Source organism: Danio rerio, chromosome 23 (genome assembly GCF_049306965.1).
Source record: "Danio rerio strain Tuebingen ecotype United States chromosome 23, GRCz12tu, whole genome shotgun sequence".
NCBI classification, from domain to species: domain Eukaryota; kingdom Metazoa; phylum Chordata; class Actinopteri; order Cypriniformes; family Danionidae; genus Danio; species Danio rerio.
In genome coordinates this window covers 10,002,675-10,029,223 of record NC_133198.1, presented here as the reverse complement: position 1 = coordinate 10,029,223, position 26,549 = coordinate 10,002,675, and the positions used below count along the sequence as shown (strand labels likewise).

General features: G+C 35.8%; 2 protein-coding genes across 8 annotated transcripts in view; one reads left to right on the top strand and one right to left on the bottom strand.

Moving 5' to 3' along the window:
• Positions 1-1,311: 1,311 nt before the first annotated feature.
• On the bottom strand, positions 1,312-22,475 carry slc16a7 (solute carrier family 16 member 7). 4 transcript variants are annotated; one of them, NM_001037408.2, is given in 7 exon segments: positions 1,312-4,817; positions 4,944-5,750; positions 10,630-10,773; positions 13,460-13,689; positions 13,914-14,025; positions 22,202-22,262; positions 22,392-22,459. In NM_001037408.2, coding segments are annotated over 4 exon segments (1,398 nt in total). In that variant the 5' UTR covers positions 13,677-13,689; positions 13,914-14,025; positions 22,202-22,262; positions 22,392-22,459; the 3' UTR covers positions 1,312-4,587.
• Positions 22,476-24,700: 2,225 nt separating this feature from the next.
• The window catches only part of prkcbp1l (protein kinase C binding protein 1, like), a 59,414-nt gene continuing 57,565 nt past the window's right edge, over positions 24,701-26,549 (top strand). For 2 of the 4 annotated variants that reach the window (XM_073938079.1, XM_073938071.1), the window contains exon 1: positions 24,701-24,947. The gene's annotated coding sequence lies outside the window, so the exon portion shown is untranslated. Of the gene's footprint in view, positions 24,948-25,723; positions 26,064-26,549 lie in introns of those variants that run through there. The other 2 variants (XM_073938080.1, XM_073938072.1) reach the window with 1 other exon arrangement.

Here is a 26,549-nt window from a genome sequence, read left to right as displayed (position 1 = left end):
TCTGAAATATCCTGAAGCAGCAATACTGTTTTGTACTGTCGCATGAGATTCCCGCTTTTTTAAAGATACAAATACATAACATTAATGCACATCAGTAACTCGCCAGTAACTTATTTATTGCATGTTCCTGTAAGAAAACATAGTAAATATTGGAAATTCGGTGACCGCAATAATCAAACCCTTGGGAACAACTGTGGTCAGAACCAAAGTTCACAGGTCTATGTTCTCTGAACTCCTCTCAAGCGGTGGACTTCTACATTTTGATTGCTTGCCGCTGAACTGCGTCATAGCTCATTACCATAAAGTTGACTTGATTTTAAATTTCCTCGACGGCCAAACCGACGAAGAATGCATATATCATGTTATCATGGCGATCTAATGTGGCTGCTCCTCGTCGCTTATCACCCCCGGCTCTCATTAGCCGCATTTCCACTTTCGGGCCAGTGCGAGCCAGGGCTTTTTTGCGGGCCGGGCCAGGCCTGGCCAATCGCCCCGGAGGTTGAGCAATGAGGCCAAAATCATGTCGCGTTTCCACTGTCGGGCTAGAAGCTCGCAGTGCGTCACGCAAACCCCAACCCCAGAACGTCCCCCGAATCAAACGTCACACAACCCACCCACTTTAGCAGGAATCAGGCAGATAAAGCACAGTATCGCATCATCACGAAACAATTCAAATAAAGACATCCAAAACTAACAAATGACCTGTTACTGTACAGTATGTCTATACGCACATACCTGTGTGATCTCATTCATCATATTCATATACTCATCGACCGACTGTTGGCATTAAATCGAGTGGTCTTGCTACTAACGGAGGGACATAGCGCAAGAAGCGCACCATACATAATATAAAACCACAGAAATTCTCCATTAATAACTCGGTATAAAATGTATTTCATAACATCCTCATTTAGATAGATGCTGTCAAACATTCAGCCCAAATGCTAAGGAGAGAACTGAAACATGAATTTTTCCCCATAGGCTTTGTGACACTTATTAGGTGATTCCCCTTAATTTAAAGATGTAGCTTATTATATCTAAAGTAAAGGAAAGTGTTAAGTATTTCAGCACATAAGAGCAAGTAATTAAATATAACCTCTTGGGCCAAATTGTTTGCATTTCCCAATGCAGGGTTTCAGGCCGTCTACACAAACACAGGTAATTTTCAAAAATGCATTTTTGACATGGTTTCGCTTATTTTTTTATAAAGTTTGACCGATTCACGATTTCGATTTCGATTTTTTTTATTGTGTAACTAGTCAACTTAAAACATTACAACAACATGACTGAAGTAACATTCTCTTTATAAGTAACTTGACAAACCATCTGGTTAAGGAACATTGTATTTTTAATGGTCATGCCATATATAAATTGGTCAACAAGATGTCAATAAATGTAAAACAAATTCACAAGTTGAATATCGCTGCAGAAGATTTGAATAAAAAAAAATATTTGTGTCAATATTGCAGTTGCAGGAATGCAGAGGTATTTTTTGCAAGTTTTGCTGAGCCTAAGAAAGATTGGCTGTCATGGAAAATGTAAAGCCTAATTTAACCCAATGCGTGAAGTTGTGGACGTTTAGCAGGAGCAAATAAAAGCACCAGATGTGTGTCTAATATAAAATAATATATTTATTCTCTTTTTCCCCCCTTTTAAATACCGATCATTTGATGCGCTTTGCATCACTCTCTCACCAAGCTAAGATCAGAGCGGTACGAACTATAAGATCGGTGCGGTTTTAGCAAAAGAGTGGACCACAGCGCGTTTGATGCAAGGGTATTAACAATAGAAAAAAAACGCAACTGAAGACACTTAAATGATATTTATATGATTGTAATTGTTGTATTTGCACTCTGCGATGCTCGCCCACAACTTCATGCATTGGGTTTAAATTAGCCTGTCCAGTCTCTGTGTTCAGTCCGTCACTACCATGATTGAAACCCAGACAGGCAGTCAAGCAGGTCGCACATCAGAAGCGCCGCAACATGGCGCGCACATGACAGTTGAAAGTTTCACACACCAGACGCGCACATTTGCATGACATTTAACATAAAACTAATCAGATGGCGCTCTGTGGCGTGGCTGAAATATGAACTGCACGGCGCGTCACCGAGCGGCGCTTCTGGTGTGCGACCTGCTTCATACAGAGAGTGAACCAAAGCGCATTGGTGCAATTATGACATATCTAATATTTTTATTAAAAAAAATTTTCGATATCTCGATTTAATATGAAATAAAATCGTATTAAAAAGTAAATTCTAATTAATCAAAAAAAATCGCCCAGCCCTAGTTTCGCTATTTGTCCCCACAAAAACACACTGATAGGTGACTGAAATCGAAACTCCGGCATGAAGATTTTCCAAAACTCTGGATACAGTGGTCGTGTGGACACTACAAATGGAGTTTATGTCCTATAACGTCATCATGCGTGCTGTTTTCTCCTTTGTGATTTACAATAATTATTGTTTCAAAGCAGCTTTAATGAAGTTAAAGTTACAGTCAGATAGAAATTATTATACATAAACATAGTTAACCTGCAGTTTTATAGCGCATATATATTAGCGCTGCTCGATTATTGGAAAAATCATAATCACAACTATTTTGGTCATAATTGTAATCACGATTATTCAAAACGATTTTCAGTTGAAGTCAAAACTATTCGCCCTTTTGTGAATATTTTTTATATATAAATATTTCCCAAATGATGTTTAACAGAGGAACTGTTCACAGTATTTCCTATAATAATATTTCTTCTGGAGAAAGTCTTATTTGTTTTATTTAAATAAAAGCAGGTTTAAATATTTTAATACCTATTCCGATAGCTCAATATTATTAGCCCCTTTAAGCAGTGTATTTTTTTGATTGTTTGCAGAAGAAACCACTGTTACTAATACTGTTACTTATCATTATTACTGTAACTAATTACCCTAATTAAGCCTTTCATTGTTACTTTAAGCTGAATAGAAGTGTCTTGAAAAATATCTAGTAAAATATAATGTACTGTCATCATAGCAAAGATAAAATAAATGAGTTTATGAATCTGTTATGTTTAAAATGTGCTTTAAGCATCTTTACTGTTAGAAAAAACTTTGCCCACAAAAGTCCTTCAGTCAAGAGCAGCGAGGGATTTTCTTTATTTGTTGTTTTAATGATAAAAACAGTTGGCTGCACTGTCACTTTAGGAATAGTGCGGCTCTCATATGGTTTCTCTTACACATGTCTTTTGATTCTCATCTTGTTTGTTTATTACACAAATGAGGGTTAATTTGAATAATCACTAAACACCACGCTCTGACACAAATGTGCATGTGTTTGACCATTAAAGCGCTCACATTAAGATGGCGTTAGATGTGTGTGCTCTGCTTGTCTCCAAGCCTGTCCGAGGGTAAACGCAGTGCGCACACACAAGAGCATGTGCTCTTTCGCGCTTTTAAAAAAATATAAATGATTCAAACGTACATCAATGAATGATCAGTGCATGATGATTGCAGAATCCTGTGCTGCAGACGTTACATTACGGTACATGCTTTTAGTCATTTTATTAATGGTTTTTCATAAATGTTTGAAGCCGAAATCGAAACCGGATTTTCGATTAATTGCACAGCCCTTATCAGGGGCGGACTGGGACTAAAAATCAGCCCTGGCACTGTAGCCACACCAGCCCACATTACCACACCGACACAGCCCCATGCACGAACACGCACATTCACTACTTATATTGGTGTACAGATGGTGAAATAATATAAGCAGTACCACATATGATAGATATTTAAACATTTAATGCATGTGACTGGAACAAAAATAACCTATTTATAACAAATTTATCTATGCAATCATTTCATTCATTCATTATCTTTTCGGCTTTGTCCCTTTATTAATCAGGGATCGCCACAGCGGAAAAACCGCCAACTTACCCAGCATATGTTTTACGCAGCATAACCTCTAATTGGGTCGGCCCATCTCAAAACCAGTCGGTCATTGCCGATTGGGCCAATGCTTAACATTTATTATTATTATTACTACTATAATCATCATCATCATCATAATACTCACATCTAACAAGAGATAAAAGCTGCCTGCATGTAAAAACAAAACTTATAAAAAAATTAATTAAAAAAATAGCTGACCGGCCCACATTTAAAAAATGGTCCGGCCCTTCTGGCATTTGCCAGAATTGCCAGATGGCCAGTCCGCCCCTGGCCCTTATATATATATTATTAAATGCTGTAGTGTTTTCCCTGGTGCTAGGATTGGTTTGCACATTATAATTGACCTTTTTCTTAGCAAAAGTCTCAAAGGTAATATTATAAACCAATTTAATCTTTAAAACACCAGTCTTGTTCTTGGAGGGCTGGTGTTCCTGCAGAATTTAACTCCAACCTGCCTCAAAATACCTGTCTGGAGAAATCACGTATACCTAAGACCTTGATTAGCTTGTTCAGATGAGTTTGATTAAGGGGTTCGAGCTAAACTCAGCAGGGCACCAGCTCTCCAGGAACAAGTTTGGTGACCCCTGTTCTAGATAGATGGATGGATAGATGGAAGTTTCTTAAAGAAAAGAGGACAGATTCAATGGTATTTGCAGCTCTAGTCTTTAAGCTTCTCCTCAATACTAAGTTTGATCTCTTCATCAATGGCGCCAAGTTCTTTGGTTGAGAAGATCTGTAGCTCTTCTGCATTTCTCTGTTTTTCCTCCTTTTTTAACCATCTGTAGTTGTAATAGTTCATAATGAAGAGGAAGACACCTCCAGCCAGCATCATCATGCCACAAGCAAAGTACATGTATTTATAATCCATGAAGATGTCGACCAGTAAACCTAAAAAAAAAGAGATCTGTGAATAATCTTCAGGTTTACTTGTATAAATTGCTTTATGCCATACTTATTGTTAATAAACATCCTGAACATTATATCAGAGAGAAGTACACCAATCGTTGAACTCACCAGATATTGGTGGCCCCAGCAGGACGGGTCCACACTCTATAATCGTAGCAAGTCCAACCGCACTGGAGAACCGTTGAGCTCCAACCAAATCCATGAGTACCTCAAACAAAAGAGCGCAAACCATGCCAAAAGCCAGGCCAAATAACACCGCGTAAACCACCAGGCCTATGTAACCTGGTAAAAGTGGGCACATTAAATGGCACAAACCATTATATGTCACAGCAAAACTGAAGAAATACTGGATCTTGGGTCTGATCCATTTAGTGTTGGCAACCAAACCGGTTCCTGGTCGTGCAAACATGTCTACAAGGGCAAATATAGAGAGCAGGAATGCTGCAGAGTACTCGTCTACTCCCTGATGCTTGGCATAGGGTGCCAAGAAGACCACAGGGGCAAAAAATCCAAAAAACATGAGTACATTTCCTACCAGATAGATGAGGAAGCCTCTGTGCTTGAAGAGAGAGATGTCTATGAATTGGTTGAGCTTTGAAGAACAGCCTGAGGGTTTGGACTCGTCTTGTCCTGCTGTCTGAGGGCTGATGTTGTCTTCAGTGGTTTTGCTCACTGGGATTTTGATGGGTCTCATTAGAGATCCAGCTACGCAGCAGTTGAACAGCACTCCTCCGAGGATGAAGACGCTTCCTCGCCATCCAAACTGGTCAAAAAGAAATTGGTTGACTGGAGCCAGGGTGGACAGGAAGACTGGGCTGCCCGCCATTGCTATACCATTTGCCATTGGCCTTTTGACAAGAAAGTACTTGCCGATTATTGTAAGAGCTGGTTGCAGGTTAAAAGCCAAGCCAAAGCCTGTAAAGCAAAAGCAGTTTTATGTGCAGTAGTTAACATTTGACAAGAATAGATACCTTGATGACATATTACTCTGGTAAAAAGTTCATTACTTGAGTAAAGTTAAAAAAAAGTCTCTTAAAAATACACAAAATATCCAATCCCACTTTATATTAGGTGGCCTACTTGCATCATAAACTAAACACGCAAATAAATATGTACATAATGTATTGAAGAACACTTCTGGTGCTCTTGAGGTGAGACTCGGGTAAGGTTAGGAACAGGTTTGGTAGGATGGGTAGGTTTAGGTTAAGGTGTAAAGGGTGGACAACAGTGTAATTACAAATGTAGATACAGAAATGAAATACACATGTAACTACATGCAGGTATTTAACCAGTGATAAATACAATGTAAACATGTATTTACTCAATAAGTACATATTATTTAAGGCCACATATAATGTGGGACCAAATATTTATTTAATGAGACCAGAAAAAAGACTTGAGGTCAGTATTTTTTATTTTTCCTGATGTTACAGAAGATTTCAGACTCACTGCTCAGGTTATTTGGTACTCCTATTTAACTGCTCACCCATGTGAATATCAGTCACACTAGTTGCGCCTGCATACGGCTGTACGCACTTTGCGTACCTACCATGAGAGGGTGGGAATTAATGCCGCTTTTTTATTTATTTATTACATAATTTAAATTAAATAATTAACAGTATACACTAGAGCTGCACAATTAATCGTTAAAAGATCGCAAGTTCAGGAGAGAAGAAAAGGCAGCCGCACGAATCTTTTCATTGTTTCACACACGTTGCTCAGTGACATTGACACCTCCAAATGATGTTGAATGAGTCACATACTGTATTTATAAGGTATAATTCACCTAAAAATGTCGTTTTTGTCTTAAAATAATGATGTTTTCGCGGCTGGGAAATCACACGTGACGTGAGCTGCTGACCGTGAGCTGTTATCACAGAGAGGGCGCGCGCGCACTCTACTTAATGATAGACGCGCAAGTGTCTTCTTTAGTGAACAGAACCTGCATATGTAGCGAGTAACAGGTAATACAGTTGTAAATAATATTACGTTTGTGGCACAGAGTGATCGTTTGGGAGCCGCGCGCGAAGTATGAAGAAGCTCTTAGCAGTCAAAATGAAACCGAAAGTGTGCACGTCATTTAAATGATCATATCGCATTTTAGAGTTATGATCACGATAAGCATTTGATATGCTTTTTCTTTCATAGCGAACCCACAGTTGTGCATGAAAATAAATGTTTACAGTGTCAGTATAACTAATCTAGCCTATATATTGTTGAATATAATCTGATAATGGCAAATGTCTGATTTTACCAGTGAATAAAATGGTCTAATATGACAGATTGCAAGCATATATCTCAAACGTAATAATTCATCATCAGAATTATTATAAGTAGAATAGAATTATTTATAGAAACCAGTAGACCTACACATAATATTATTATTGATGTTGTGCCATATGTTTGTTTTTACCATACCTTCATTTTACATCTACAGAATCGTGAGAAAATCGTGATCTTTATTTAAGCAAAAAAAAATAGTGATTCTCATTTTAGCCAGAATCGTGCAGCTCTAGTATACACTACGGTATATTGACAAAGCAAGAGAGAATGAGAATAAATAAAGGTGTGTGTTTGTGTGTTTTAAAGTGTGTGTGTACTTGCACGGTGGGAAGAAAAATGGGTAAAGAAATCTGTTGGCTTTAGCTTTGCTGGCGGTTTTTCCCCACCTAAAAATTACAATTCAGATAGCTATTGTTTAAAACAAGGTTCAAAATGAGTAAACACTCTTTAAACAGATAAACCTAATTGAGACATTAGTCAAAAGGCCTAAAACTGATGATACAAATACTGATCTCCCGCACGGGGTGGAGTCTCATCATCAACAACTGCTAGGGGAACTGTCTCTTTCATCAGACTTTTTTGTCTGACAGACTGGCATAAATAAGCAGACATCTCCATTCCCACAACGAGTTTGAGTTTTCTCACTCTTCCAACCAAGTTTGTTCCACCGAGGTAATGTGGGAACATTTGTGAATACTTTGTAAACGCCTGTCCTGCTCATTCAAATAACTTGATTAAATTAAATGAATTAAAGTGTAATTGACCGCCGCATTATGGAAAACAGTTTAATATAGGCATCTTTGAAACTGAATATTTCCCTTTCATTTTATTTAGGCTAGATTATTATTTTATTTGACAATTCAGTTTGTGATTCGGCATAAAGAATAGCGGATTGGTTTTGAAGCACTTCACCTTAAATGTTATTCATTCCTCTATTGTATCTAGAAGATAACTGACCAAGAAAAATATTTAAACAAAGAGACAAACTATATACGGAATTCGTTTTGAAAAGATATTTTTTCCAAGAAAAATATACTTTTGTTTGAGCCCGTCCACCACTCAACTGTGTGTGTGGATGATTTTCAGTCAGTGTAAGTAAGGATTTAATTAATGCTTCACTAATTGTTTTGTATCACAATCTTCTGTCATATATTTTCAATTTTTTAAATATGTCATCATTTTAAAGATTACGTCTTGAGCATCTGTTTTTTCCTTTGTGCTGATGTGCTTTTATTAAATTTAGATTTTAAAGAAAATATATTAGTTTTAAAAAGGAAACGAATAGATGAATGTCTTAACGAATATCCTTAATGTTGCCTTTGACAGTAAGCATCAGTGTTTCTTGATAAGATAGGGGGAAGGGGGCGGGGCGGTTGGGAACTGGGCGTACCTTCGAATAAAATCCTGCAGGCCCCCCTGAGTCACATAATAGATTTGGGCAATTTTGTAGTTGTGGTCAAGATGATCTGTTGAAGTTTAAACAGAGCATCGGAATGGAGAAAAGGTGATTAATTAGCGGGCCATAGGTTGGGGGGTGTTACGCAGCAGTTCAGAGTCATGGTGGCAGGCCAAATTGATTGTCAGGCACCGGGAAATGTCCTGGTGCTCCCTATGGCTAGTTCGCCCCTGCCTGTATATTTTAAACAAGTCTGAAAGACTCAGTTAGTTTGATCATGTGTGTTTACTTGTGGTTAAAGCTATGCCGTACAGAGCTATGGCCCTTTAAAAACTGAGTTTAACACCTATAAAGAATAAATCTTTCTGGATAGAACCCAGTGTGTGAAACCAATCAACTGCCATCAACCATTGATCATGAGGGAACTAAGTATCCATTAGTTGTACCCTTCAAAATGCCTCATTCTGAATTGCCTTTCATAGAGGCTTCATGAAATACTGAAACAAGTTGAAGCAAATGTGTCGAGGCTTCGAAGCTTTCAAAACCCCACTCTATAGTGACACCTACAGTAGTGGTCATTTATGTATTGCTCTGAAAGAGCTTCAGCAAAGAAACAATTAAGCAGATTGAGGTTTTAAACCCCACGTTGTAGAGTTAAGGTTTCAAGTAATTTAGCGAAGCGGTGAGAGTTGCAGAAATAATGGGTTAGAATCCAGGATGATGCAGCTATACATGTTTGTTTTTAAATGCTCTGTTCTTGTAACATCTTTTGTTTGGTCTGACATCCAAATGAACACTTTGTAAATAAACATGTCTTAATTTGGTCATAAAACAGTAACATTATTAAAATACATCAAGTCGTAATTGAAGAGTATTTGTACAAGTCGAGATTCGAACCCGGGCCATTTGCAGCAAAGTAACTTTCTGCACATGCACGGTCCACTGGGCTACATTAAATTTTTCTGTCAGTCAAACGCAGTTTCGCCAAGTCTCGAAAGGCTTCTGAAATGACAGAGCTTTGAATTGCTTTAGTCACATGACCTGGTGTTTCGAAACACTTACACTTGAGGATCTCGACGCGGTGTCAAAATGTCAGTTTCATGTTAGCCATGCCTAGCCTTCAGAGGGCGATATATCCTGTTTGGAATGCACTGCGTGATTTCTAAATAGACAATTATGTGCAGATGTCTACAGGCTAGGTTTTTTAAATCTCAGTGTTTATTTGCATGACATTCTTGAATTTCTAGACTGTTCATTTTCACTAGGCATACACTTGCAGATGTGTGATACAGTCATGTCAATATGGACTAAAATGTCTGCGGAGTGAATCAATGCCTCTCTTTTTATGCCTTTGATTTATAGTTATGTGTTTGAGTAAAAGTTAATATTTGTTTTTGTTTCTTTGTTTTAAAAAACTAAAACCGTGTTTTGCTTTCAGATTTGTCCATATTCATGTTAGACATCCCAATACATGAATTTTAACCTCAAAAGGGTTAAGTGATCAATATTTGTTGTAATTATCTAAAATATTAAGGCAGCTTTCAAGACAAAAATGGGGTCGAAACCAATACTAGCAAGGTGTGCATGATAAAGTAGCCAGAGTGCGCATTTAGGAAAATGCTGCTCTGTCTTTCATTCATTCATTTTCTTGTCGGCTTAGTCCCTTTATTAATCGGTGGTCGCAGCGGATGCCCTTCCAGCCGCAACCCATCTCTCGGAAAGCTGCTCTGTCTTAGCTTAAAAAATATCATGGTTTACTTATAAACAAAACAAAAAAAATGAAGTGATTAATTCAAATAATAGTTCAGTAGAACAGTTTGAACAGGATTGGATCTCAGATTTTTTAATATAAAAGGCTATGAATGCCATGTTTTTCAAAACTGTAGAACAAAAAGACCAGATTCAACACAGAGCTTGAATTATCACTGAATATTCTCTGACCTAACAGACAGCTTTGACCTTGAGTTTGTAATAATCAAACACACAGGGGAGGAACCCCAGCACACTGACATAGACCAATCAGAATCTAGCATGTTTTTTGTAGAACCTTGTGACATGAAGGGAAAGGATTGTGATCAATCTGAATAAGTCTAAATGAAATATTAAAAGAAGTACCTCCAATGACTCCAACGCATAAATACAAATGCAAAATGCTGGTGCCAAAAGAAGCCGTTACCATAGCAACCCCAACCATAAGCCCACCAGCAATCACCACAGGACGGCTCCCATATCGGTTAACCAAAATACTGCTCACAGGTCCTACAAGGAGAGAGAGCAAGAGAAAGAGAAAATGCACAGCCCTTATTATGTCATGAACTCATTAAACTTTGATCTGTAAATAAAACCTTGGCATGAAACCATACTAAATACTAAACTACACTACAAAAACTGACAAGGGTCATTGTGAAACCATGAGGACAAAGTAATCTTTGATTTTGGCTCCTCCTGTTATTTGGTTACTCTAGCAAACATGGATCTTTGCTTGAATGTGGGAGTACCTGGAAAGCAAAGCATTGGCGCCGCTTTCCAAAAGATTATGTGCACTCACACTCAAAAATGAAATAGTGCAACTTTAAATCATTAACAAAGCAATTTAAACAAAATAAACATGAAAATTATCAGTTTTTCTAGATTAGTATTTATGTGCTTCAGTAAAATGTTAATATTTGTTTTATTGTGTAAAGGTTTAGAACATTTTAGAGCATTTCCCCCAGAAAAAAGAAGTCGGTTGGTGACTTCCAAAAATATATATGTTATTAAACAATTAGAATTACCAGATTTTACCCATAGCTACAAAGGTAAATCTAGTTGTTAATAGTTACATAAAAAAACAACAACACGCAAATATTAAACCATCAGCCATTCAACTCTTTTTGTATTAGATTGGGGTTATTACAATGGATAAATGACACACACTGTAAAACCCAAAACATTAGGTAAATCAAACCATTTGAGGAAACTGATTGCAACAAACCATTTAAGTTCAAAAACTAATCCTAATGAGTACTGTGAACTTAATCCATTTGAGTAAACGAAGCAATTTGAGCACAGTAAAACCCAATACGTTAAGGCAACTCAAACCATTTGAGTTAAAAAAAAAACCTAATCTATAGAGTACTGTGAGCTTACTCATTTAAGTTGAAGTAATGAGGTTTTAATTAACTCATTACCTTTAATACTCTTTTCTATTGAGTAGAATTAACTTTCAATCAATTTTGAGTTAACTACGCCTATTTCTTTTGATAAAGTTGACTGTTGGGTTTTACAGTGCAGCAATAGTGTTAGTTGCAGCAGATTGATTATACGGCACAACGTTATACTTTGACACATTTATAGCACTCACCATATTAAAAATAAAGGCTGTGACTAAACGTGGAGTACAATCTCCAAAATTAAACCAAGAATAATCTTGTGCTGTAAACATTATGCCCACCATTTAATTAATACTATATTAATATGACACAAATGAATAATGACTATAAAAAATATATGATTGTTAGACTTACACTTTGCGTTGTCAATAAGCTTGTTTATATAGTACCTATTAGTGTGTGTTCTTCGTTTTGTGCAATGTTTGTATGTTTATAATAGGGCTGTGCAATTAATCTAAATTCAGTTTCGATTTAAATTTTGGCTTCTAACGATTATGAAAAAACATTAATCGAATTAAAATGACAATTGATAATCATATACCGCCGACTTTTCAGTTTTACACATTTGTTTACAGGGAGGAAAATAACTGTATATATACAGTAAAAGTCAGAATTAATATTCCTTCTGAATTATTAGCGACCCTTTATATTTTTCCCCATAACTTCTGTTTAACGCAAAAGAAGATTTTTTTCAACACATTTCTAAACATAATAGTTTTAAAAACTCATTTCTAATAACTGATTTCTTTTCTCTCTGCAATGATGACAGTACATAATATTTTACTAGATTTTTTTCAGGATACTAGCATTCAGCTTAAAGTGCAATTTAAAGGCTTAACTAGGTTGGTTATAGTAATTAGGCAAGTCATTGTATAACAGTCGTTTCTTCTGCAGACAATCAAAAAAATATATATAGCTTAAGGGGCTAATAATAATCGTCTTAAAATAGTTTTAAAAATATTTAAACCTGCTTTTATTCTAGACAAAATAAAACAAATAAGAATTTCTCAAGAAGAAAAAAATGTTAGAGAAAATACTGCGAAAAATCCCTTGCCCTGTTCAACATCGTTTAGGATTTTAAATTTTTTTTTTAATTCACTTGAAAGCTAATCATTTTGACTTCAACTCTATATCGTTTTGAATAATCGTGATTACAATTATGACCTTAATAATAATGATTTTGATTTTTCTCATAATCAAGCAGCCCTAGTTTATAGCCACCCTGGGGTCGCAAGTCACTGGAATTGTTATTTTGGGGTCACGAGCTGAAAAGTTTGGGAACCCTTGTTCTAGATGACAAAATGTCAAGTTTTTTTTAATTCGGAAGAAACAGTTTGTAGAACAAAAAATAATTAAAACACAAATCGTAAATCGATTAGCTGTACAAAAATAGATAAATAAATAAATAAACACATAAATAGGTAAATAAATAATATTCATAAATTTTTTTTCATTGTGTGAACTGAAGATTAAACTTCTCCATACTTTCGTTTAAAAAAACACTGGCGTTGTTAATATGGAAAATGTGATTGGACGGTAATTGTGTATGCTTTTTGTTTTGCTTTTTTGTTTTAATAAATACTATACAACATGATTTGCTACAATGAAGTAGTCTATTTTGGCGTGACAGCATATTAAGGTACTAGCTCAGCTAGTTTTTGGTAAAATTAATTAGCATATTCCACAATAAAATAGAGCTGAAATGTGGTGCTCTCCCGTGAAAAAGAAAGAGACGTTTGGTTACCTCAGTAAAGTCATTTTACCAAATTAAATACTCTAAACTCATTTCTAACCTCCTGCATACATGGTCGCCAGCATAATGGAGGAGACCCAGGCGATCTGGCTGTAGGAGATGGAGAAATACTCCTGGATTTCTTTGAAGTAGATGGTGAGGGATTTGGGGAAGGCGTAGGAGAAGCCGATGGAGATAAACGATCCAAACACCACAGCCCAACCCCAGCCTCCATCTGGAGGGGTGTAGCCCAGGTTTGTGCTGGCTGAAGGGGGCATGTTTCGTGGTGTGCTTTCCTAGAAGAGGAAAAAAATGAATAAATAAATAAAATCTGCTGTAGGCTGCATTTTATTAGCCAACCAAATATCTGTCTGCCGTTGCTATAGAATCTCTAAGTTTTGAAATCTTTGTACATATACAATTGCCTATAAATTCAATATGGATTTGTTTTGGTTAATATCTAGGTAAATGATAAAAATTACAACAGTAATACGACACAAAATGAGTGAACTGACCTTTCTGCATGAGCTGACAGAGCTTTCAGATGGCTACATGTTCATGTCGCAAACTTTTGTTCTTATCAGGTGCTTTTCTTGTAATGCTCAGTATCACGTGGAGTGACATGCCCTTTTTAGAGAGAGGGAGAGCGAGAGAGAGAGACCGAAAGTACAGTTAAAGTTCTAGCAGCTCAGAACATGTTGGTACGCGGTTTAAAATAAACCAAAATAAAGAAAATTTGTAAATCTATAAATAAATTTAGGATTTGCAAGTCAGAGTTTTTAGTCTCGGTGGTTTATTCCGCTGTGGCGACCCCAGATTAATTAAAGGACTAAACCGAAAAGAAAATGAATGAATGAATAAATTACTTGCTTTTTTAACAAATACTTTATGAATATAAAATTTTGTAACATACAGTTGAAGTCAGAATTATTAGCCCACCTTTTTATTTTTTTTAAATATTTCCAAAATTATAACAGAGCAAGGGAATTTTCACAGTATGTCTGATAATATTTTTTCTTCTGGATAAAGTATTATTTATTTTATATTGACTGGAATAAAAGCAGTTTTTAATTTTCTAAAAACTATTTTAAGTTTAAAAGCCCTTTTAAGCTATATTTTTCCTGAAACCATTGCTATACAATAACTTGCCTAATTAACCTTGTTAATCCTTTAAATGTCACTTTAAGCTGTATAAAAGTTTCTTGAAAAATATCTAGTCAAATATTATTTACTGTCATCATGGCAAAGATAAAATAAATCAGTTATTAAAAATGAGTTATTAAAACTATTATGTTCAGAAATGTGTTGAAGAAATCTTCTCTCTGTTAAACAGACATTGAAGAAAAAAATAAACACGGGGGCTAATGATTCAGTCCTCAGCTGTATTTCTTTGAACGTTAAACACATGCAGGGCCAGAATAAGCTGAACTGATGCTCTATGCAAACGGAAATCACGGCGCTTTACTCGTATGGAAGGCCGAGGACCGGGAGGAAGGGGGTGGGTGTAGCAGATGATATACAGTATTTCTAATCTCGGAATAATCTAGATTAAAATGGCTCGTTGGAATTCTGCCAAAGGCATTCAGAAAATGTGCTACCCAAATAATGTCTTTGAGAACGGGTTTCTCAAGCCAGGTGGCGCATTACACCAGGGGCTTATCTCCTGTTTCCAAAATGCATCCCAAACTGCTTGAGAAACTACTCAATGATAATTGGTGATGAAAATAAATGATGTTCAATAAGATGTACTTGTGTTTACTAACTTTTTATTCAGTTAAACATGAATTTTGAACTGTAGGCCTACATAAGCTCAATTTTTTTAACAGTAATTTTTGATCTAATGGGTCATTATTTAAGTAAACACCGCAATCAAACTATTACCGTCATGCAGGACTTTTTGCAATATTTTCCCACAAGATCCACACATGCGGCTGTCAGTAAAAGGACCGCACACACACATCGCGAAATGCGGAAGTTTTTTTCTTTCTATTCGGCATGTGTTATAAAATCCATAACACTCTCACCAGCCCTTACTCCTTATTTGCGTCTAATACTCTAGCTTGTCACGGTGGCATAAATAAAATGTTAATGAGTTAAAGTAAAACTGCCGAACTGCAGTTAAGATCAGGCATCCTGCTAATTTGATTCAGAAGGGCACTTTTTTGTCAGACGGCTCAGTGGTCAGGTATACATTCGCGCTATATCAAGGTGAAAGACAACATAGCTTGTGTAGAATAGCCCTAGCTCCCAAACCAACTTTGAGAATAGATTAACAGGTATTATTTTTATTATATTGCCATAAGAGTCTCAAGTTAACACAGCACGTTAACGTCTTCATATAATGTGTATCACGATATAATGTTCATGATTCGATATGTATCACGATATTTGGAATAAAAATTGAAAATTAAACTGAAATGCAAATTTTATTTACAAAATAAATTAATTACCAAGTAAACAATTTTTTATGTATTTCTTTTGTTTCAACTTGTTAAACCGAACCTTCTTTAAGAAAATAAATTAAACAGGACTGTCTCTGGAAATAAAGCAATTAAAAAACTTATTATAAAATATTATTGAAATTATTCAATTCAATTGAATTTAACAGTAAGAGCTTAAGGCTTTGCTTGGTCACTTGTGTTTTTTGTGTGTGCAATCTACATTTCCAGGTAATCAGCAGTTTTATAAAATAATCCTGAACTGATGTGTATCCGTCTGAGAGGTTTTTATGGATGGATGTCTTCATGTTGGGCATGATGAGTGACAGGGTGGCCGTCTTTTCATTACACAGGACAGTCGTGGCTCTTTTCAGCAGTTTAGACAGGTTTACCATTTCCTCTGCGTTGCTGATGTCGGCGATATCAAGTATATCATGTTGACGTGCATTTTTGTGTACCTATGTACTCAAAAGAGTTCATGCTCGTCGTAATCATAACTCTAAAATGCGATATGATTATTTAAATAATGTGCACGCTTTTGGTTTCATTTCCACTGCTGTTCATACTTCCCACGCGGCTCCTGAAGGATTACTCTGTTCCACAAACTGAATGTTGTTTACTACTTTATTACCCGTTAGTCACAACCTGCAGGTTCTGTTCACTGAAGCAGATGCGCGCGCCCGCGTCTATCATATGCCCCTTTCACACTTACAGACCTTTCCGGAAAATTACCAGCAATTTTCCGGAAAGGTTGTATGTGTGAACAGGTCCTTCTTGAAAATACCGGTAAATTCGTTCTGGCTATTTTCCGGAAAGAGAAGTTGTAACATTACCGGTAATTTGCCGGAATGCTGCGCTGTGTGAATGCAGAAGGAAGATTGCCGGAAAGAGCGCGTGCACGTCTAGAACGTGCTGACGTGAGACGTCTGCTTTAGCCAATCAGAACAGTCAGACGCGTTTATGCGGTTTATGAGAACAAAAGCCTTTGAATATTTTCCCAGACGCATTTAGCTGCTAGATGTTAGTCAGATAACGTTTATATGTTCGTCTTAATGCCAACCGTGTAAATAATCATCGATAAGATGCTTATGATAAGCCGCTGTTTGTTTACCTTCAAGCTTTGCGTGTGCCTGTGAAACAGCCGTGAACGCCAGCACACACATATTATGAACATCTCGACATGCGAAAGTGATCCTCCATATGTTTTCATCGAAGTTGTTCACAATACTGATCATCCACAGAGTTTTTAATGTAGCCAAATGTTTACAAATACAAGCGCAGCCGTTTAAGGCTCATTTGTGGTGAATGATGTCAGAATTTACCACTATGTTGGAATGGATGTGTGAACGGTCTTTTCCGGAAAAATTCCGTAACGTCCTCGCCTGTGTGAACAGCACTTTTTTTGAATATACCGGTAAAGTCGTTCCGGGAATTTTTCAGATATTTACCGGTATCACTGTGTAAAAGGGGCTATTGTCCGCCTTCTGTAGTAACAGCTCATGGTCAGCTCACGTCATGTGTGATTTTGTGGCCGCCAATACATCATTATATGAAGACAGAATGATATTTTAGGGTGAATTGTACCTTATAAATACAGTATGTGACTCTTTCAACACCATTAGGAGGTATCCATGTCGCTGTGCAAAGTATGTAAATCACTGTGAAGACTTTAAAACTTAGGCTATGTTTGACCCAGTATGCGTGTCAAAAAGCGGACGAGTCTAAAGCAATGACTGTACAACCGAAATGTTGCCAGACGTCTGATTTTGAGAGGATGGGCCATCCTCTATTTCAACTCCACTCATCTTGGTCTGCTAACATTACTGCTGCTGCAATCTGAACTCACGTGCGACAGCAGGTGGAACGTAGCTCACGTGCAAACAGCTCAACTAATAAAAGAAAACGGACGTCATATCGTAATCAAATCGTCGTAACGCCACGATGCATATTGTGACATTTTTGCATCGCAATAAATCGTTCAACGATAAATCCTTACACCCCTAATATATATATATATATATATACACATATATATATACACATATATATATATATATACACTTTTGAAATCAGAAATATTGATTTCAACAGTGTACATAAGAAGACCCTCTAAGAAGACTTTTTCAAAACATTTCTAAACATAATAGTTTTAATTACTCATCTCTAATAACTGACTTATTTTATTTTTGCCATGATGATAGCACATATTTTACTAGATATTTTTCAAGACAATTCTATACAGCCTAAAAGGGACATTTTAAGGCTTAACTAGGTTAACTAGGCAGGTTAGGGTAATTATTAATTGATTGAATTTACAGAAATAGTGATATACCGTAATATACAGTATATCGTTATGAGGATATGGGATGACTTGTATTGTTATATGAGATTTTTGTCATATCACCCAGATATAGTCATTTTGTTAAATGTTTTCACAAATCACCAAAGGTCTGTGTTGAGAATGTTTTTGGTCCTTTTCTGGACTCTTAACCTGTCAGGACCTTTGCTGTCTATGGAGAATGAGGGAGCTCTCAGACTTCATAAAAAAATATCTCAGTGTTCTGTGCCCAGTTTTTCTAAAGTAATCCAGAGGGATTTTGGATCACAGATTAGTTCAAATCTTAGAAATACATTTTTCAAAAGTAGAATTTGAATTAAGATCAGATTATGTAATCCAATCTTATATTTGATTTGGATCAAACCTGCACTATGGGTTATTCAAAACCTTGAACTCAGATAAGGATCTGAGTGATCCAAAAAAAAAAAATAGGATTATCCTGATCACATCAGAATGGTAGATTTTTGAACCACATAAACCAAATAAATTAAAAAGATTTTGTTTGAAAAGTGAATGATCACATGCTTAATGGCTACCAATGATCTGTAAATTCCTTCATATTTGAAGCCTGTATGAAGCATGTCACATCTCATGAGATAGGGTATACAACAAGAAAATATCAAAGCTGTACTGTGTTGAAACAAACTAAAAAAAAAAAAAAAAGTAAAATGTTTGTTGACTGCAGCGTTTCTGTTTCTGACCATTAAAACAAACAATGGCAGGGCTCGAAATTAACTTTTTTACTTGGTAGCACCAGTGCTCCCAACTTAAACTCCCAAATATTTAGAAGCACCAGAAAAAATTTAGGAGCACCCATCAAAAATGAATGAGCTCCACTGCAAATAACACCACCAATTAGGACTAACAAAACCCAGAAACAACTATCTAACTAATGCTGTGATGACAATATCTGTGCAATAATTCCAAAAGGTATGTCTAATAGTTATAAAATATTAATGATGACGAAGATGACAATAATACTAACAATGAATTACATTTCTCATCATCATGCTGCCTTGAATGTGCTTGAATGTAAGTTATCTGCTATAAAAAGCTACGAAAAATAAATTGATGGTTAGCATCAAACAAAAATGAAGCATTGCAATAAGAAATGTTTATTTTGCACTATTATTTTTATATGCATGTCAATTTAATAAATAATATTTCTGCTACAAAACAAACAAAAGACATTAAATCCTTTAATTCAAGGTTAAAAGCTGCAAAACAGTCATCAGTTACTAAACAGCAAAATAATATACATCTCAAGAAAGAAAAGACAAAAGTAAGAAAAATCTTACTTCTATCACTCTTTAAAATTTTTAGTTTCAGTTTGTGTCATTTTTAAATGTTCAGTCTCCTTATGAGCTGATTTTCATTTTTCTGTGTTAGTGGAAAAGCAGACGAATTAGCTGAGCCAATATATAAGCAGGCAGAGGCAGACTTTAAATTAGTCATAAATATATTTAAATGTTTAAAATTAGGGTTCAAGTGTTTTTCTAGTTGTAACTAAACATATTTTTTTAAATACAGAAATAGTATGTTAAAAGCACATTTTAGTTCAATTTCTGGGTGTCTCAAAATAGTACAGTTGAGTGCACTTAGATGGTATTAAGTTTATCTTAACATATAATTAATACTATCTTTTAGTACATTAAGTACAAAATTAGTGTGCGAAAATAGAGCACTTTTAGTACATTACTAAAAAATGTACTAAGTATACTTAAATAAAGTGCATTTTAGTGCACTTTTTTTTTTTTTTTACCTGGGATAATGTGATGTGTGTACAAAGAAAACAGCATCTGTGCTAAATTAAAACACTTTAATATTTTTGTGCAATAAACCACAAGTCCAAAAAATACCTTATGGAAGGGAACAAAAACTTAGCAAAAACTGAGAACACAAAAATATAAATAAGATGCAACATTACAGCACATATATGAAATGTAAAGACATTTTGGGAAAATGTACTTCTACTACAATACATTACTAATAGATTTTTAATAAAGTCAATTTAATATAAACTTAAAAATACCACACTCAAAATCTATTTAAGTGTTAGTGATAATAATGCACTCGCATTAAGTGTTCTTAAGTACAACTTTTGGGAAAATGTACTTCTACTACAATAAATTACTAATAGATTTTTTTATATATTAACTTATTTTAAACTTAGGATTATTATGTAAACAGTGTACTAAAATCAACTAATGTTTAAAGCATTTAAAGCACACTTTTGAAAAACACACTAATAAAAGTCTTTTGGATGTTTTTTCTGTAGTGTACTTTATTGTAGAACACAAAAAATTTATTTAAGTATTACTGGTATTTGGTATACTTTTGTCAAGTGTACTAAAGTCCAACTGAAGTATAAACATACTTTTAATTAGTATATTTATAGTGTAAAACCATGAAACTTTTATTTAACACAAAAAAATAACAATGTACTAAAAATGTATTTGCGGGTATTTAAGTGTATTTTAGTTGCATTTAATTATATATTTTTTTCACCTGGGATAAGCCGCAGTTTCAGTGTAAACTTTGTAAAGGCGAGCTTCTTTGGCGATGATACGTACAGTATTAGATTTTACATTTAGCGGATATTTGCGCTGAACATGCGGTGAATGCAACGCATTGAGATTCGGGCACCTTTTCCGACTCGATTGATCTCAGCTGGCGGATCAACATTCACCATGTCTTGATCACTCTCATCTGCGCCTCAACTTTAGGTGGGGTTTGCAAAACTGCTTTTCACTCTTCAGCCGTTTGCATTTCCCGCGGTTATTAAAGATCCTTCCCTGTCATCGAACAATGGAATGACTTGAATGATTGACAGCTAAAATGAACCAATACAGCAGCAGTGAAGAGCAATTCAAATCAAAACAGGTCGCCCTACAACCATTATATGCAGTTGCACAAATGCTCCTAAATATATTATGGGGTCGCATAGATTAATTTTCAGGCCAAAATGGTCACAATTTCGAGCCCTGAATGGCTGTTTGTGGCCACCGGTATTTTGCCAACATGTTATTCTTTAGTAAACCAGTAGGCTACACTGTTGGTTCCGTTTAAGGCTCTGGTAAACAGGATTTGGTTATCCTAATCACAGTGACTACGTTTTCATGGACATCAGTAATTATTTACTTAATCTAATTAAGAGAATAATAAAACTAGGGTGTTTACATGAGTGGCTTTTTGAATGTTCCTTTTATGATCCTGATTTACATGTTTTAGCACATAATCCGATAAGTCACAGCGCATTTCCTTCGGAGTTTCATGTAATTTCAGGTATTTCATTTTTAATTTGTCAAACGCAGTTTGGCACTTTCACTTTCATTCATGAACATTTCATGCATGCCCCCTATGACAAACGAGATAATGGATGCAACTTTGAACTGTTGGAAGAATGTAGATTTAATGGAAGTTCATACCACAAGTTGAACTGAAGAACAAAAACCTCCACATTTCACAATCCATGTGTCTGTGGTCTGCACTGACTCCGTAGGTGCAAAGAGTGTCAAATAGCAGTGTGTGTGGACTATCCTGTCGCAAAACATGGCGAAAAGTCCTACATGGCGGTAATACTTCGATTAAGAGGTTTACATGCCTGTATTGCACTTCTATAATGCGACTAAAATCAGCAAACTCCACATGTCTTTATTCGATTTCTCTTTAGTTCGGTTATGACCTTAATCTGATTAAATTAATCAAAAGCAATAAAAAAAAACTAAAATAAATCACTGTTTACATAATTTCTTAATCAAAGTACAGTCTTAATCGCATTAGAATTCAATTGTGTCCATGTAAACGTACTCAGTGATCCAGTCCCGATGCTCCTTTAAAAAAAAAAAGAAATTGTTATAAAACATACAGTAGATCAGTCAAGCCTGGATAGCAAAACATGAGATTTCCATATTTCTATCAGTTTGATTCAGATTAAATTTTTTTTTTAAATTTAACCCTGAATATGAGGTGTTAATCACGCAAGATTGAGTAATTAAAGATTTTTTTCAATTTTGGGTGAACTAACCCTTTAAGGATAATGTTTGTTCTCCCTCTCTTCCAGGTAGAACGGATCAGCAATGGACAGACTGGTGACGGGTAGAAGGACAGATAAGTACACTGTAATCCAAGACCAATGATTTAGGTATGTATTCCAGGTATGCGGTACACAGGTAGGGTCAGACATGGAATATAGATAAAACCTTAGCAGCACTTGCAGCCTGACTATGTGAACAAATCTAGAGCCACAAAAGCTGGGTATATAAGACCAGCAGGAATCATATACAAGAGCAGGGTCCTGGGAAAGGTGCTATCACGGTGAGGGGAATTAAGTAATTGATGGCAGGTGTGCTGATTGGAAAAATGGGTGCAGCTGGGGAATTAGGGGAATGCTGGGTAATGGAGTTCCTTATGAGAGTTGTTGACTGATCTGATGACCGAGTCGTAGCTAAATATGAGAAAATGTTGTCCTATTGGTAATTCTATTTGATAGTGAAGGTAAAAATGAAGCTTTCTGAACCAGTGAAGCGCTCGACTCAATTGTATCGGAAAAAGGTTCGTTACTCGAAGCTTTCTAAATCAGAGCTCGATGAGGACCTGTTCTGGTGAAAGTGTGGGAAAGCACTGTGTTGCCATAATGTCAAATGTTCACAACTGACCAACTCATTCATGTAGTAATACAACAACAGCAATATAAACAAATTACTCAATTACTGTAGTTTTTACACAAGATATATTACATTACACAACTGATGACTGTGGTAAAATCCAAGGTAATCAAAAGTTTATCATAATACAATTAGCCCTGCTCCAAGCGGGGATCAAACCAGCGATTCCTGTGTGGGAGGCGATTACTCTAGAAGGACGCCATGTGATTGATACTATAAGGATGCGCTCGCCAGATGGTCTCTGTTAAAGACAATACTACGATATGCGGTGGTTTTCTTTAAAGATAGTTGTAAAAAAAGTACGCTAATACACTTTAGTATGGTTCAAAACCTTTTTACTAAAAATTACTATTGTTTTTTAGTTTAATTACTGGTGTGTGGGACTGGTGCAGTGCTTTGAAACAGTACAAATGTATGTAATCGACGCCTAATCTCTCGCTATACACTTTACTATAAGGGTGTTTAAACCTTTGAATCAAAATTTGAAGCAGTCACGTGGGTAAAGGCGAAAATGAAGCTTCGGACGTCACTGATCACGTGATGATGGCAAAACGAATCAAGCTCCAGTACACTGCTTCACTGCGAGATGTATCATTTTTTTTGATACATGCTTCGAAGCCTTGGCGCACAACGTCACATCACTACTATTTGATTATTCTGTATTTCATTTCTGCATTAGTAATTTTAGTACTTCATCCTGAGCTTGTTTGATTTAATTCTCAAAGGAAACATTTATTTATTTACTTTTTATTGATTTTATTATGCTTTGTAATTACATTTAGTGATTTTTACATATTGCCATATTCCTTCCTTTACATCATTTTGTTTCCCTTTTTTCATTTGTAAGTTTTGCATGTAGTTTTAAATTAATTTTCAAAGCAACATTTATTTATTTTTTTTTATTTCTTGGTTATTTTTTGTGCTCATTTTTACATCTTAAATTTTTATTTTAGTTTTATTTAATTTTATGTGCCCAAATTGTATTATAGCATAAGTAAGTTTAATACTTTTAGTGCTTCAGCTTAAATGTGTTTATTTAGCTGCCAGTACAACATGCAGTATATAATCATTTACATTCAAGATTAGCTTTTTTTATCTAACATTTATGCTTCATCTTATTTGTTATGCGCTTGTCATTTGATTTGTCTCATATTTATTTAGTTTTGCTTTACTTAAAATTATAACTCCAATGTTTTTATTTTCTCTTGTTGTGGTATTTTAGTTATATTTACCTGTTAATTATTTTATATAACGCCATACGGTGATGCAGTAGGTAATGCTGTCGCCAAAGAGCAAGAAGGTTGCTGGTTTGAGCCTCGGCTGGGTCAGTTGGCGTTTCTGTGGAGTTTGCATTCGCGTGGATTTGCTTCGGTTTCCCCCACAGTCCAAAGACATATGGTACGGGTGAATTGGGTGAGCTAAATTGTCTGTAGTGAATGAGTGTATGGTTGTTTTCCAGTGATGGGTTATAGCTGGAAGGGCATATGCTGAATAAGTTGGCCGTTCGTTCTGTTGTGGCGACCCCAGATTAATAAAGGGACTAAGCCGAAAAGAAAATGAATGAAAATTTCATATAATTGCCAAAGGAACATGTCTATTATTTAATTTTCAGCCATTTCATCTATACTGTTCGCTTTTCAGTATTATTTTGATTATGATTTCAGTTTTAATTTCAGTTGTGCCACTGTTTCAGACAGATTTTCATTCTAACTAGCAGTTACATGACATTAGATCTCAATAGTATCTGGATGCAGCCGATCTTGCCATGTCTGTTTCTTATATTTGAGTCAGTGCTCGGTATCTCCAGTAGATGTCAGTGTTGTGTAAGTATAACTGGGCATGCGGTGTTGTTTTGAGGCCTGGTAGAAGCTTTTGGCTTTGAAGGCCTAAACATGTTTCTATTAAATATAAGTTACTCTTAATGTGGCGTCATTGTTGTGCAGTGGGTAGCACGATCGCCTCACAGCAAGAACGATGATTCGAGCCTCAGCTGGGTCAGTTGACATTTCTGTGTGAAGTTTGAATGCTCTCTCGTGTTCGTGTGGGTTTCCTCCAAGTGCTCCGGTTTCCCCCACAGTCTAAAGACGTACGCTTTGGGTGAAGCGGGTAAGCTGAATTGTCTGTAGTGTAAAAGTGTATAGATGTTTCCCAGTGATAGTTTGCAGCTGGAAGGCCGCTTTCTGCATAAAAACATGCTGGATATATTGATGATTCATTCCACTGTGGCGATTTATATATAAGATTAGTTTTAATTTGTGCTTTATCTTATTTGTTATGCGCTTGTCATTTGTTTTATATTTATATACAGTTTTACTTCACTTAAAACTCCTAAGTTTTTATTTTCTCTTGTTGTTGTGGTATTTTAGATGTGACAATTATTAGTTGTTTATTTTAAATTTAATAATTATGGTGAGCTAACATTAGCTTATTTAATTGCCAACGCAATATTTCTTTCATTTAATTTTCATGTATTAATTATACTGTTCTACTCATCTACTGTTTATATTTCACTACTATTTCGCTTACCAAAATCCAATTTTAAAGAGTTTTACTTTCAGTAGTACCACTGTTTCAGACAGATTTTTATTCGCCTTGCACAGGGGTCCCCAAACTCAGTCCTGGAGGGCCAATGTCCTGCAGATTTTAGCTCCAACTTGCCTCAACACACCTGCATGGATTTTTCTAGGAGGCCTAGTAAGAGCTTGATTAGCTAGCCCGGGTGTGTCTGATTGTGGTTGGAACTAAACTTTGCAGGACACCGGCCCTTCAGGACAGTGATTGGGCACCTCTGGTCTAGCAGTTATGACAGATCATATCCTGCTCTGTCAGCCCTAATGGTGATTTCTCAGATTGTAAATCGGTGCTCTGTGTCTCCAGTAGATGTCAGTGTAACTGAGCAGGCGGTGTTGTTTTGAGGCCTAGTTGAAGCTTTGGCTGTGAAGGCCTAAACATGTTATTAATAAAAAATACTAGTCACTCTTAACGTGCCAAAGCCTTAATACGAATAGCATTTAAAAGTTAAAGGGTTACAACACCCAAAAAGGAAAGTTACCTCGAAATGTACTCTCCCTCATGTCGTTTTAAAGCTTTATAAGTTTCTTTCTTCTGTTGAACACAAAAGAGTGCTGGTTGCTGGAACTATGGCAGTCTGTGGGTCCATCATTTTTCAAAATATCTGCTTTTAAATGAAAGAAACTCGAGCAGATTTTGACTAGGTGAAGGGTAAGTAAATGATGACCGAATGTTCATTTTTGGGTGAACCACCACTTTAACCCTTTATTTTGACTGCTTTAAATAATGTTGGTTTACAAAATAAGCAAACATAATCCTGCTGCACTACTACTCTCGATTTTCATTTTAAACATGTTAAATGAGAATCTGAAATATTTTATGGCATACATTTAAAAATAAAGATGATGTAGTATTCAAAAATGTCGTATTTTGATTTTTTTTTTTTTTAAATAAATTGGTCTTACACTTTATATTTTCAGATTTTTTTGTAGTATATGTATTAATTCCGGTACTTTTACCATAAACCGACATATTTACCATTTGGTAGAGGCTAATATTTTAGAAATTATGCGACGCCTTGAAAAAAAATGCATTGAGTGTGTTAACTAGCGGCATTAGGAGTTAAGAAATGCTATCCACATTTATTTTGGTGGGGCAGTCAAGGGTTAAGAGTGTAAGGAAATCACCTAGCACCTA

Bases quoted from the DNA above. Each gene is read 5' to 3' on its own strand.
- slc16a7 (XM_073938709.1), bottom strand. From the start codon at position 13,676: ATGCCCCCTTCAGCCAGCACAAACCTGGGCTACACCCCTCCAGATGGA. The intron at 10,774-13,459 runs GTTAGAAATGAG...CTCTCCTTGTAG, and splicing joins GGCGACCATGTATGCAGGAG to GACCTGTGAGCAGTATTTTG. The intron at 5,751-10,629 runs GTACTTCTTTTA...TTTGCTTTACAG, and splicing joins ATGCGTTGGAGTCATTGGAG to GCTTTGGCTTGGCTTTTAAC.